This window comes from Rhipicephalus microplus, chromosome 3 (genome assembly GCF_043290135.1).
Source record: "Rhipicephalus microplus isolate Deutch F79 chromosome 3, USDA_Rmic, whole genome shotgun sequence".
Classification (NCBI taxonomy): Eukaryota; Metazoa; Arthropoda; class Arachnida; order Ixodida; family Ixodidae; genus Rhipicephalus; species Rhipicephalus microplus.
The window spans coordinates 84,922,468-84,934,548 of NC_134702.1; the positions used below are offsets into that span (position 1 = coordinate 84,922,468).

At 43.2% G+C, this 12,081-nt stretch overlaps 1 protein-coding gene across 2 annotated transcripts in view; it reads left to right on the forward strand.

The window, feature by feature from the left end:
- Nucleotides 1–12,081, forward strand: part of pcm (5'-3' exoribonuclease pacman) — a 107,354-nt gene that overhangs the window by 31,504 nt on the left and 63,769 nt on the right. For both annotated transcript variants that reach the window (XM_037423936.2, XM_037423943.2), the window contains exons 18-22: nt 1,004–1,093; nt 1,651–1,754; nt 2,810–2,923; nt 3,536–3,610; nt 4,070–4,157. In XM_037423936.2, the coding sequence (XP_037279833.2) occupies nt 1,004–1,093; nt 1,651–1,754; nt 2,810–2,923; nt 3,536–3,610; nt 4,070–4,157 (471 nt within the window). The remainder of the gene's footprint in view (nt 1–1,003; nt 1,094–1,650; nt 1,755–2,809; nt 2,924–3,535; nt 3,611–4,069; nt 4,158–12,081) is intronic.

A 12,081-nucleotide genomic window follows, 5' to 3' on the forward strand; every position in this document is an offset into this window, starting at 1 on the left:
CACTCTCTGAGTAATGGAAGTGGTGCTCCGATTGCTCCAAACTACTCCAAAACAGAAATGCTGCTCCATGCTGCTCCAAAGTGCAATATTTGGTCCAAACCTGTCCAAACCTGCTCCGAAATGGTGTTGACAAACTAAAAGGAATGAAGGTGAACCATACAATGGGACCATCCCGTGTGCCCAACCGAACCCAAAAGCAAGCTGTATACGCACTATCATTCTAGTATGCAACTCAGTGGCGTAAATCCAGAAAAATCACAAGGGGTGACACATGCCAAGCCATGGTGGCCAATTCATATTTTTATTATGGGTTGTATTGTTATTTATATGAGAATTAAATAATGCTTTCAAACAGAATTTTAAAAAACAAGCACAGTGTCCAAGCTTGAGCGATTGTATTGTTCTATTCAGTCTCTTTTTTTTTTTCACCTTTTTGCGATTTCCATAGCTCGCACAGCTGAGGCGCATTGAACACAGGTACGCAGTAACAGATGAAGAGACTTTTAAAATGTTGATTGGGCTATACTTAACTGTTGCTCAATTATAGCACGTGCTCAAGCCAAATTTCAAGGGGGATACTTGCAAGGGCTGTCCTCATGAGCCTAAACACAAAAAGTTCTGGACTCCTTTGAGCCTCCCCCGCCCCCATGATTTACACCAATTATGCTACTATATGGCTTGTATACTAGCTGCATGCTAGCATACGGCATGTTTAATAATGAATATAAATATTTATTAGATGCTTAAGTGATGTTTTAGACTGCAGGGGTTGTTAAGAACATGCGTCTGCTCTGAAAACGCCAATAGCAACCATAAGCTATAGCATTTTTTTTTTCTGCTCCAAAGACACTTAAGCCTGCTACAAAGCATCATTTTTCCTGCTCCAGAATCGGCTCCAAAAAGCAAAATGTCGCTTCCATCACTGCTGTCTTGTACCACTGCTTGATTAAACACGGCTGTGTATATCTTCGAAGGTTGACTGCAGCATGTTTTCGTTTTAAAGGGATGCTTGAAAAAAGAGTCCATCAAGGTGTTCCAGGCTTTGACCAGGAACGAAAGCATGGTCATCACGATAAACAACAAAGACGAACGTGTGAGTAGCGTAGCGTCCTTTCCTTTTTGATTGACTACGGTACATTGTCAAAGCAGACAGAGTTAATTAGGTAGCGGGAAGAGTGAGTACAAATTTTAGAGTAGGGGCAATGACGTGTCTCAAATGAAAATTACAAGTTTTTTCAACTCTAGAATTGCTTCTTTTGTTGACACTAACTGTGCTTTTACTGCACCTTAAATGTTTGATTGTTCGGGAACTATTGTCATATCTTGTTGATAAATAATGGACACAGTAAGAAGAGAGCATCAAGATCACTATGTGGACTAGAGCGCAAACCACATTCAGTTTATCACCGTGAATAGTTGGACACCACGAACGATGCTTCCTATGAAAACTGCACTGCACCTTTTGATCTGTTTTTCACTGTACTGAAAACGCAAGGCATCTCTCTAATGGAGCTCATTTCATAATTTCTCATATTAAATTCAGTAACTGATATTTTTAGATATGAATATCTCTTTATAGCAATAGCAATGTGATGTACCTTATCCGATAACTTCGTCTTGCAAAACTACTTTTGCACTCTTCCTTTTTAGACATTGAAAGAAATATCGACGGAGCTCTTGGGCAAGTCTGTTTACGTCTATTGGCCCCATTTGCTTGAAGCTTTGGTTGTAGCCGTCTCCACCAGGGACGAAAGGTAAGGTAGCTTCCTACCCTGTGCCTTTTGCTAGTCAGTGTCAGCATCTATCTTGCACAATTTCTGATCAGTCCTGTGTCTTTGCTTATTATGTGCTGTAATGAGGGGTCTTCAAGAGAACTTTTTGTTGCTAGACTTCCATACTTGCGAAACTTTCACATCCTTTTCTGCCAATGATCAGTATATAAGACAAGGGTCGATTTTTCATCACTTTCTTTTTTCAATAATTCAACCTATACTTTACTTTTTATGGTACTTGTCAAAATTTTTATTTTTTCGCCCCCAGCTTAATAAATGCACCCCCTACTTTCATCTACTGTGGTCCCGCATATTGACGTGGGGCGCCTCGTTGCCCGCTGATGTTTTCCATCTTTCATTATGCCGAAATCTCTCCATTCGCTCTCGCCCCCCACTTAACCCGCTGCCACGTGCAGTTCTTTTGAAGGGTCGAGGCAGCGGGCGCATTTTGTCATTGATCTTGTTACGTATACACTCTTAGTTTTGGTGTCTTGGTGGTAGCTTGGTGCATTGTTGGTAACTTGCTGCAATGCAAAGGTCGTCATCATGCAAGTTTGCAGAGTGGGTCATAGCATACGCTCGTACGCTTACGGGTACCCTTCGAGATCACAGCAGATACCATTGTCGCGGTTAAACAAAAATAATGTGAAAAACAGAAAGCAATATGACGCCTTGACGGAGTGCACTTGCAGAAAATAGCGCCAGCGACCACCGATGATGGTGAGTGAAGTGCAATAAAGAAACTGTTTCCAAACAGTGTACATATATGTAAATTGTGAAAGGTCAAGCTACTTGACTTTTTTGTTTGAATTACCGTATTTTTGCTCATTTTGTACCCCGCATAATAAATGCACCTCTCAATCTTACTTTGATTTTTTGGGAAAGTGCGTTCATTATCCGAGTGTATAAAATTACCTTTTTTGTTTTCTTTTTATCTGTTCCATAAAACTGCCACAAAACTGAGTGCTATTAAATGTCCACTCCTAGTTGTATCATCTAAGCACTGTACAATGTGGGTGTTCTTGTACCAACTGCAGGCACTCCTTGGAGATTCACAAACACGCCAAAAGTTGTGAAAGCGTCAGCATCTACAAGTTGGCCAGTACTGACCAGGAAGTGTTTGACATGCAAGTCAGTGGAATCAAGGACCGGTAAGCTCTCGCACCCCATTCTCCTCCTTTGTTTGGGCAAATTCAGAATGATGCTAAAGAGGAGTGTTATATTTATGCACGAGCAAACGTGTTTGCACTTTGAAGATTTGTGATGAGTGTGTCTGAAGTTAGGCGTTATAAGGTTGGCACGATGCAGCAGATGAAATATGGTGTGTAGCTGTCACAGCAGATGGTGAATGGCCTAAATAGAAACAGGCCAGTAGCACCGTAGACGGTGTCATTGACGTTGCTGGCACTTGCATCTTTACCGTCGGTGCTGCGATTTCAATGTTTAAGTGATAAAATCGAGTCAAGCCCGCATTCTCTCTGCTAACAATCGGTCATATGCCCAGAAAATGCAAATGTTGCTTTGAACACATGAGACCAGTATGAACTGATTCGGCGTACTCTCTTCAGTAATACCTCTCTTATTTCCTTTTTGTTGCCAAGTTCGTGCTTGGTAGCAGGCAGGCCAAAAAGGCCATTTGTTATATTTCAACTTTACTGTTATGGTAGCAGATCGCAGTGAGCAAAGCGTATCAACCACACATAATGACGTATATTATAGGTATATCATGCTGTCTGTCCTCTGTTCTTTTTTTTTTTTTTCAGTTATCTTAGCCGTTATGGCGTGAATGTCGGTGAAGTGGACATCCTGGTCTTCTGCAAAACGTTGACTGGTCGAAAGTAAGCAGCTAGCCTCTTTTTTGGAAAGTCCCTTTGTGGATTAGCTTTACTGCTTGTTACCTGAGCGGTACACTTGAGCCATAATATACTGATGTCATTTAGAAGCATACTGTACACAGCACACTTCATAAATCATGAAACTTAAACTAGGTTGTGGTTGGGCAGCCACTAATTCGAAAAAGGTACGTCATTGTGTTTCTGTGCGAAAAGACATCACTCACAATTGCACGGACCTTTGCTATTAAGTGTCAACTGTATTGACAATTACTCTTTGGTATTTTTTTTATCTTATTAGGTGGTGCAATTTTTTAGGTGTTTTTTTTTCCTGCTCCCATAAAATATATCAACAGAATTCCACTTTATATAGGCGCATTCATTATACATAGATGCTTAAATTGCTTTTTCTTTTTTTTATAAGCTTAGTGTAATTATAATATCTCTCTTCCCCATTGCCATCAGGTACACCTGCACGTCCAGAGGTCGCGTCACACTCGATAAGCAGTGGGCAGAGCTGAGTGTCCCGTTCGCTCTGCAGTCTATCGTGAAGGTGAGCTCTTTTGTTCATGTCTTGGTACCGCAGTTGTGTCTTACAAGAATATCAAAACTGACGCTACCCTTTTCAAAACATTAGTAAGCTATGCTTCATTCTGAGGCAAGTTTCAATTAGCTATGAAGCAAAATAAGCAACTAAATTAATTTTTTCGGTGTGTAAGGAAGTTCGTATGCTGTATATGCAGGGAGCAGCCTTGGAAGAAATACTTGGGCTAGTTGGTTAGTATTCATTGTGAAAGAATAAGACTAAAATGGCTGCTCTATTTCACACCTAAATGCTCTATTTCACACCTGAATGGGCTGCTCTATTTCACACCTAAAAGGTGTGAAATAGAGCAGCCCATTCAATAAAACCCCTGTTTGAAATACAAGTAAATGTGTTATGAAAGGGTAACGAAAATAAATGTTTTGGCTCTCTCTCTCTCTCTCTCTCTCTCTCTCTCTCTCTCTCTATATATATATATATATATATATATATATATATATATATATATATATATATATATATATATATATACATACATACATATATATATATATATATATATATATATATATATATATATACATACATACATACATACATATATATATATACATACATATATATATATATATATATACATACATACATACATGCAGTAAAATAAAAACAAGTGGCAGCACATATTTTAAGTCTCTTTATAATTTCCCAGGGTCTCAGCTAAACCATAGTCGGGTACAACTTAAGAAGGTAGCAGGAGAGGCCCCGTCCAGATAACCGAAGCTCAGCAGCAAATTCGCTCCATGACTAAAAAAAATAGTCCCGCTCAAAAAAATTGTGACTGCTTTTAAAACGTATTTGTTGGTATAAATAATATTTATGTATCGTGACGAGTGGTTTGGTAAAACTGTAATGATGGAAATGCTACAGCGTATGCTGGATCGTGAGAGAAAAATAACTCCGTGCCTTCTACAACGCTGTGCGTTGTCTGCCACGGAGCAAGACTGACGGCACCGGGTGTGCGATTGTAAAGCAGTCGCTGGTTTCAGAGTATAAGATTCATATGTACTTTTTGTGTGTTTGTGCAAGTATTTTTTTTTCATTGTGTCAGGCTTTTTTTTTTCTCCCGGTTGCGAATCTGCAACCTCGTGAGTTTGTACACGTTGGCGCATGGCATTTCGTGTCATAGTTATTCAACTGCGTTCCAAAACCTGGACACGCAGTTGGATCAATTTTTCAGTAGTTAGCTGACGTTCGCGCTACCTGGGAGCGACAACACTAAACACAAATAATGCATTGAACAGTGGGCGTGCGGATCAACAGGTGGCACGACAATCTGCTCACTTCCGACAAGGGGGCCAATGACATGTTTGGATTTCGATACATGGATCCTATGGGGAGTTTCGCAACTCATATGATTGAATAACTCTGTTCCTTGCAAGTTTTCCACCATGGAGCCCAGTGAGGTGACATGGGAACGCGATCCTTTGTTGCCGTACGAGCCTTGTGTCGCCTCGATGGCCGCACCACCAAGGAGCTTCAGCAAGAACAAGAGCGGCCACATCCTGAACAGCGGATCACTCAACATAATTTTCCACTGCTACACGTACTGGCGCAACAAGGAGCCTAAACCCAGCATGGAAGACATGAGCAAGTTTGTCACCGACATGCTCGGTGTCAGCGAAAGGACTGTGTTCAGGCTGGGGGAGGAAGTTAAAGCTTCGCATTTTACGGGTGGCAAACTGACGCCCTCGTGAAAGCCCCCATGCAATTTGGAGCAGAGAAGATGCAGCGCGAAGTTTGACAGCTTTACGTTGTGCGCGCTGAGGTCATGTGTTCACGATCTTTTTCGCCGCAACAAGATACCGTTGGTCGAGAAGATAAGTGCCGAGTTCTCGGAGCGCATGGAACTTCCATCACTAAGACGGTGTACTGTGCGTCGCCTGCTTGCCGATATCGGCTTCAAGCATGAAAAGAGAAGCCGCAACTCGCTGCTTATCGACCAGGATGACATCACCAATTGGCGTAATCGCTACCTTCATGACGTGGAGCGTTGCCAGGCAGAAGGCCGATAGATCTTCTACCTGGACGAGACATGGGTGACGTTCGGACACACTCTGTCGATCGTGTGGACAGACACCGTGATGCAGAGGCGTGGACGCCTGTTCCCTCAAGCAAATGGCCTGACGACGGGTTTAAAACAACCTTCTGGGAAAGGTCAGCGCCTGATCGTGACGCACATAGGCAGCGAGGATGGCTTCGTCGACGGCTGCTTGGATGTATTTCGAAACCAAAAGACAGGCGACTACCAGGAGGAAATGGACGGCAATCGCTTTGAGGGATGGTTCAATGACGTTCTGCAGAAGTTGCCAGCTGTTAGCGTCATTGTTTTGGACAATGCACCTTATCATAGCTGGCGAGAAGAGAAATTGCTTACGACGGCCTGGAAGAAGGAAGAGATACAGGAGTGACTCACAAGCAAGAGGATCACCACCTACTGTAAACGGATGATAAAGAAGCAGCTACTTGAGCTGGTGGCATCTGTAAAGTCTCGCTTTCTGATCTACATCGTAGACAACACAGCTGTAAGGGCCGATTTCATTCTACTGAGGCTCCCGCCATACCACTGCGAATTTAATCCCATTGAGCTTGTGTGAGCCAAAGTCAAAAATGGTGTCGCTCTGGACAACAGAGACTTCAAGCTGTCTGCGGCCAACGCCATCTTGAGAGATAAAATCAAGCAGGTAACGGCGAAAGACTGGAGGAAGAGCATTCAGCACATGATGGAGGTGGAGGCAAAGTTCAGTTTATTTGACATGTATGGGAGTGAGCTCATTCAACCCATCATCATCCACCTGGGTAAAGACTGATGAAAGTGACGACTGCGAGCTCTCTGGCATTGAGCCATTTAACGAAGCATAGCGGCTTCGTAGTAATGAAAAAACAGCCCTTATTAGGGCTACCAAATTTTTGCCCGGTGGGTTTGCAACAGCCAACCATTCAATCCGTCCCCTCTCAAATAAATGAGCAGTTCCATTTATAGCATATTCCTTTCATAGAAGCTCAACTCCGATAAGCAACATCCCTCACACATCACGCTCGATTTGAAAAGTGGCATAGAAACACATTTCAGTGCTGGCATATCTGAATTGAAACACTGTTGTTAACCTTGATCATCGTTGGCGAGCTCAAAATGCTCAGTCAGGCAGCCACCATCGAGTTTGACACGCTTTATTGCTCCGTTAGCAGTCTGAACCAAAAATTAAACTGTTATCATAGCCAGTGCTGGTGAAATAGCAGCAGTCAATACGAAACTGACACCCACTGTTAGCAGCTTGCATGCCCAAGCACATTCATGTGGCCGCATTGTTTATTTTGGTTATTTGGCTCACACAAGTAATGCAAATAAGGGAAGAAATATAAAACATCATTAGCTTAGTGAGGCCCTAATGCTCATTCAGGCAGCCACCATCGAATGTGATATGCCCCATAGTGAAATAGCAGTAGTCAAAGCACACTTTATGATTCTGTTACCAGTCTGTACTGAGAATTGAAGTGTTGTCATAGCTAATTTTTAATTTGTTAGTCTGACTTGGGCAAGTAATGCAAATTCAAGCAAGCATAATTATTAGCATAATTAACTTTGCTAGCATTGTGTTGTCGTATTTACGCACTAGAAAAGTGCTCGGCAATGTTAAATGTGTTAATAAAATTATAGTCAAAGCACACTTTACGATTCTGTTACCAGACTGCACTGAGAATTGAAGTGTTGTCATAGCCAATATTTAATTTGTTAGCCTGACTTGGGCAAGTAATGCAAATTCAAGCACAATTATCAGCGTGATTAACTTTGCTAGCATTGTGTTGTCATATTTACATACTGGAAAAGTGCCTGGCAATGTTGAATGTGTTAATGAAATTGTAAAGAAATATTTGGCTGCAGAATGCTTTGCAAAAAGAAACGCAAAAAGGACAGAAATGGGAATAAACATATACAGACATGAAAGTACTCACATATTCACACACATTCACACAAACGCGAGCACATACCTGCCAAGTCTTCCAGATTGGCCAGGAGACTCCGGGGTTTTAACTGCAATTTCCGTTTGTACGGTTGTCATGATATTCTCCCGGAAATCCAAATTTCTGTGCGTGATCTGGCCGCATTGACAAAAAAGCAGCTCAATTCGCTCCAGGCTTTTCGAACTGACCCCATTTTATTATAAATGAGTATAATAGGTGTTCATGTAAGCGTACAGTATAATCTCGGTGATTGGAAACCGTGGCAGATACGAATTCTTGAAATTCGCCAGCCAAATTTGACTATGTTCATTGGGCCTCAATTCGATTGTTCCGAACACATTTCCTAATCGCGGCGGGTGATACGAAATTTAGCATGGAAACCGTCGAACGAAGGCCGAGAGCAGCATGCTCGGAGCTTCAGAAGCATGCGTGCGACCGGCACATGCACTGTCTTCTACAGCGCGTGTTATTGTCGTTGCCACAACCGCAGTGGATGAAACCGCGTTCGCTCTTAACACGATCATGTATGGCGATGGCGTAACTGATAGGACCGCGAAAGTGTGCGCTCAACTAGTCAAAGCAACGCTGCTTTCCGCAAACTCTACGGACAAAACTGCAGCAGATACTATCGTAGGTGGCATAAAATGATTTAGTTTTGAAGGCGCGTGCGCAGCTATACGCTTGGGGATTGTAAAATGAACTAGCGTTTGCCGCAACCGCCGCGCACAAAACTGCTGTCGCCGTGGCGCGATAGCAATCTACGAGCTCCGAGGGCAAGCAGCAGTAGGTTAAAGGCAGTAAATACGTAAGAAATAAAAAAAGCTACAGTTCGCCGCAAAGGGGAAGCAATAAATTCTACAGCAACAACTTAGAATGTAACGCTGAGAACGGCAAGCAGATCAAAACGTGCAGCACGCTGCTCACACACAAATGACGAACGAAAACGATACTTGCAGGACGAGAGAATCTTAACTAACAACGTTTACCGCTCGACACGTAACGCACTGTTTAAATAAAAACGATGCACGATACGTAATCACAGGTACAAATGAGTACAAACTAACAAGTGTCCCAGTACCTCGCTGTGTATCAAAAGCGCGCTGTTTTCGCAAAAGGGGCCTGTGCAGAGAACAAAGTGGCCTTTGTTTGGCCGGCAACTAGCGTTTTCATTTCAGTGAAAGGTGAAGGCACACGATTCCCCCACGAATGGATAAGCGCGCGCACACAGGCATCCATCCATGGGACAAAGTACACGTGAGAGATAAGCACGCGTCGGCGCATTGCGACGAGCTCGGCGCCGAGCACAGGCGGCTTTTTTTCTTTGAGTGTTCATATATATAGATAGGTATACATATAGTGTGAAGGACGGCGGCGGTGGCAACAGCAAAGAAAACAGCCTGGACTGTCCATATAATTGCTATCGCAATAAAAAGGACCCAAACGCGTTTTGGCGTTCCTGTCAAAAGAATGTAGTAGGGAGCAAAGCTTTGACCTGCGCTTTTGCGGCAGCCAGCTGCGCCGTCCCGTTCATTCACGCGTGTCCCAGGAAGACACACGCGAGTTGTGTTGACTGACATAGATTCTGCTAGTTGTGTTGATCCTTTGAGACTCTCACCTTAGTGAAAAACTCTACCCTCGTGTGTTCGACCACTCCTAGCCACTATAAGACCGCAACGCTGATGTTGGCACTTGCAATTCAGACCCCCCTCCCACCGCCTTTTGTTTTTCGTGTTTTTTTTTGTTTGTATGTCCTTGTTTTTTGTGTCCCCCCCTTGTTGCGGAAATCTCCCAGATGCAGAATCCTTGAACTTGGCAGGTATGCAAGCGCAAAAGCAGATCTAAAATACAAAAAAGGGTAAAATAACAAATGTACACAAAATGCACACACATTTAATGCAAACATGAGTAGAACTATTAGGAGTCGGCTCACAAGCAGCTGTGCCTACTTTATAGTGCCTTTTTAGTGTACATAATGGCTCTGTTGCCTTCACTGTCTTAGGAACTTTTCAGTAGCGACATATCACAACAGTCGAAAAGCAGTGCTAAGCTGTATAGTGTGAAAGCAAGTCGAGCGCTGGCAGCACAAATTAATGCGCGATTGTGTCACAGCAGGCATTCTACATCTGGCACGTGCATTGAGTGAAGAGTTTTAAGCCACACAGCAGTACTAATTTATGCCAAGCTCCCTTGTAACGGCACCAATGTATCAGTCATAATTTTATTTTAGCACTGAGGCTAACATTAAGGAAACAAACACTGCTCCCAAATGCCTGACTGTTAATAATCCAATGACATTCTCTGAAACAGCGCGTGTTAGTCACTGATTGTTAGCATTGGTGGAAAGCAATCGATCGACGTTGCTGCACAACACTCGAACGACGCTGCTTGACGCTCGGCTATCTTATCACACAGCCGCCACCGGTAGGTTGTTTGCGCGCTCAGCTGGCAGCAACGAATCTTTGCATTGGAGCTTGCTGTTGAAAATTTTTTCTATTGAGAAACACGTAGGTTGTTTTCTTTCGCGTACGCTTTTCTCATTTATCCTGATAATAGTTTTGCTCTATCACTTCGCCACGTCCGACGAGAAACGCAGGGGCACAGTACACTAGCACACCTGCTGCTTACAGTAGACAGCAAGCTTTGGCAAATTCTACTAGTCGTAACTTCACTTAGGCACAAATAAAACACCATGAAACAAACACGCACAATGTTTGTACGCATTGATATGTCACCACAGGATCCAGTTTCCAGACACAGCGCAGCGTCACCAATGTTTGCTTAATCTTTCTTTGCCGGCTCACGGCTCAGAACAAACACACGCTACACAAAGTGTATATCGTAAACTCCCAATAATATTTCCGGCATGAAAGACCGCCACACATAATTCAAATTCACTCTGACTAAGAGAGACGCACACACCCAACGGGACTCGACCCAGTTTGAAGCGAGGGCGGCCATGTTAGGCATGTTCTCTGTCGACTGGGTCCGCGGCTAGAGTGTAGTCCGGCGTATGAAGTTACCTGAAGTGCGCGTCTATTGGTGGAGGCTCGTGTACATCCGCCTTTGAGCGGAAAATGCCGCTGCCTTCTTAAGTTGTACCCGGCTATAGTTAAATTTATAGCTATCTAAAATTTAAACATATACCTTGCGTTTGTATGTGCACGGAAACTTTACCAGAGCAACTTGAAATTTTCATGTGGAGAATAAAATAGGACTGTCTGGCAATTTTTTGTAACAATTTTTTTACAATGCTATCTGTAATTTATAGTTCATGGTGTACAGTAGAATCTTGATGACACGAATTCGAAGGGAGCACGCAAAACATTCGTATCATCCCGGATTCGTATGAACCAAAAACAAGTTGAAGCTGATCATGAAGATGGACAAGAACTTTATTGGACAAGAAATGAAAGAAGTTCATGAAGTTCTTTTCCTGCTTTCATCATTTCTCAATAAAGTGCCGCGGTTTCCTCACTCATGCTGCTGGCACTGAAGGCGCGCTCACACTTGGCATGAAAGTAAGCTTAAGCGGCAAGACATATCGGGAATTCACTCGCTTCACCACTTAAGCGGCCGAAAAAACGCACCGCAAAGTCGACACACACACACAAAAAAAATCAGTCCTTGAAAATTCAAGCAGAAACGCCAGAGTGGCTGCGAATCCACGTCGGCGCCCGTCGAAAACGTTCACATTCGTTCTGCCCCTCGAAGTACTTGCTGCCATCGCCACTTGGGAAAAAAGTTCATTTTGCCCATTTCCTGTACTGAGTTGTAGTTATGCATGCAAAGCGCTGGAAAGAAACGGTTTACACCTTTGCAAACATTGTTTCGGGAGATACGCCAGAAGAAATGACACGAGCAGACGCACTGTCGGTGGTGGCGACCGATTCAGCGCTCAGTACAAAAGCGAGAC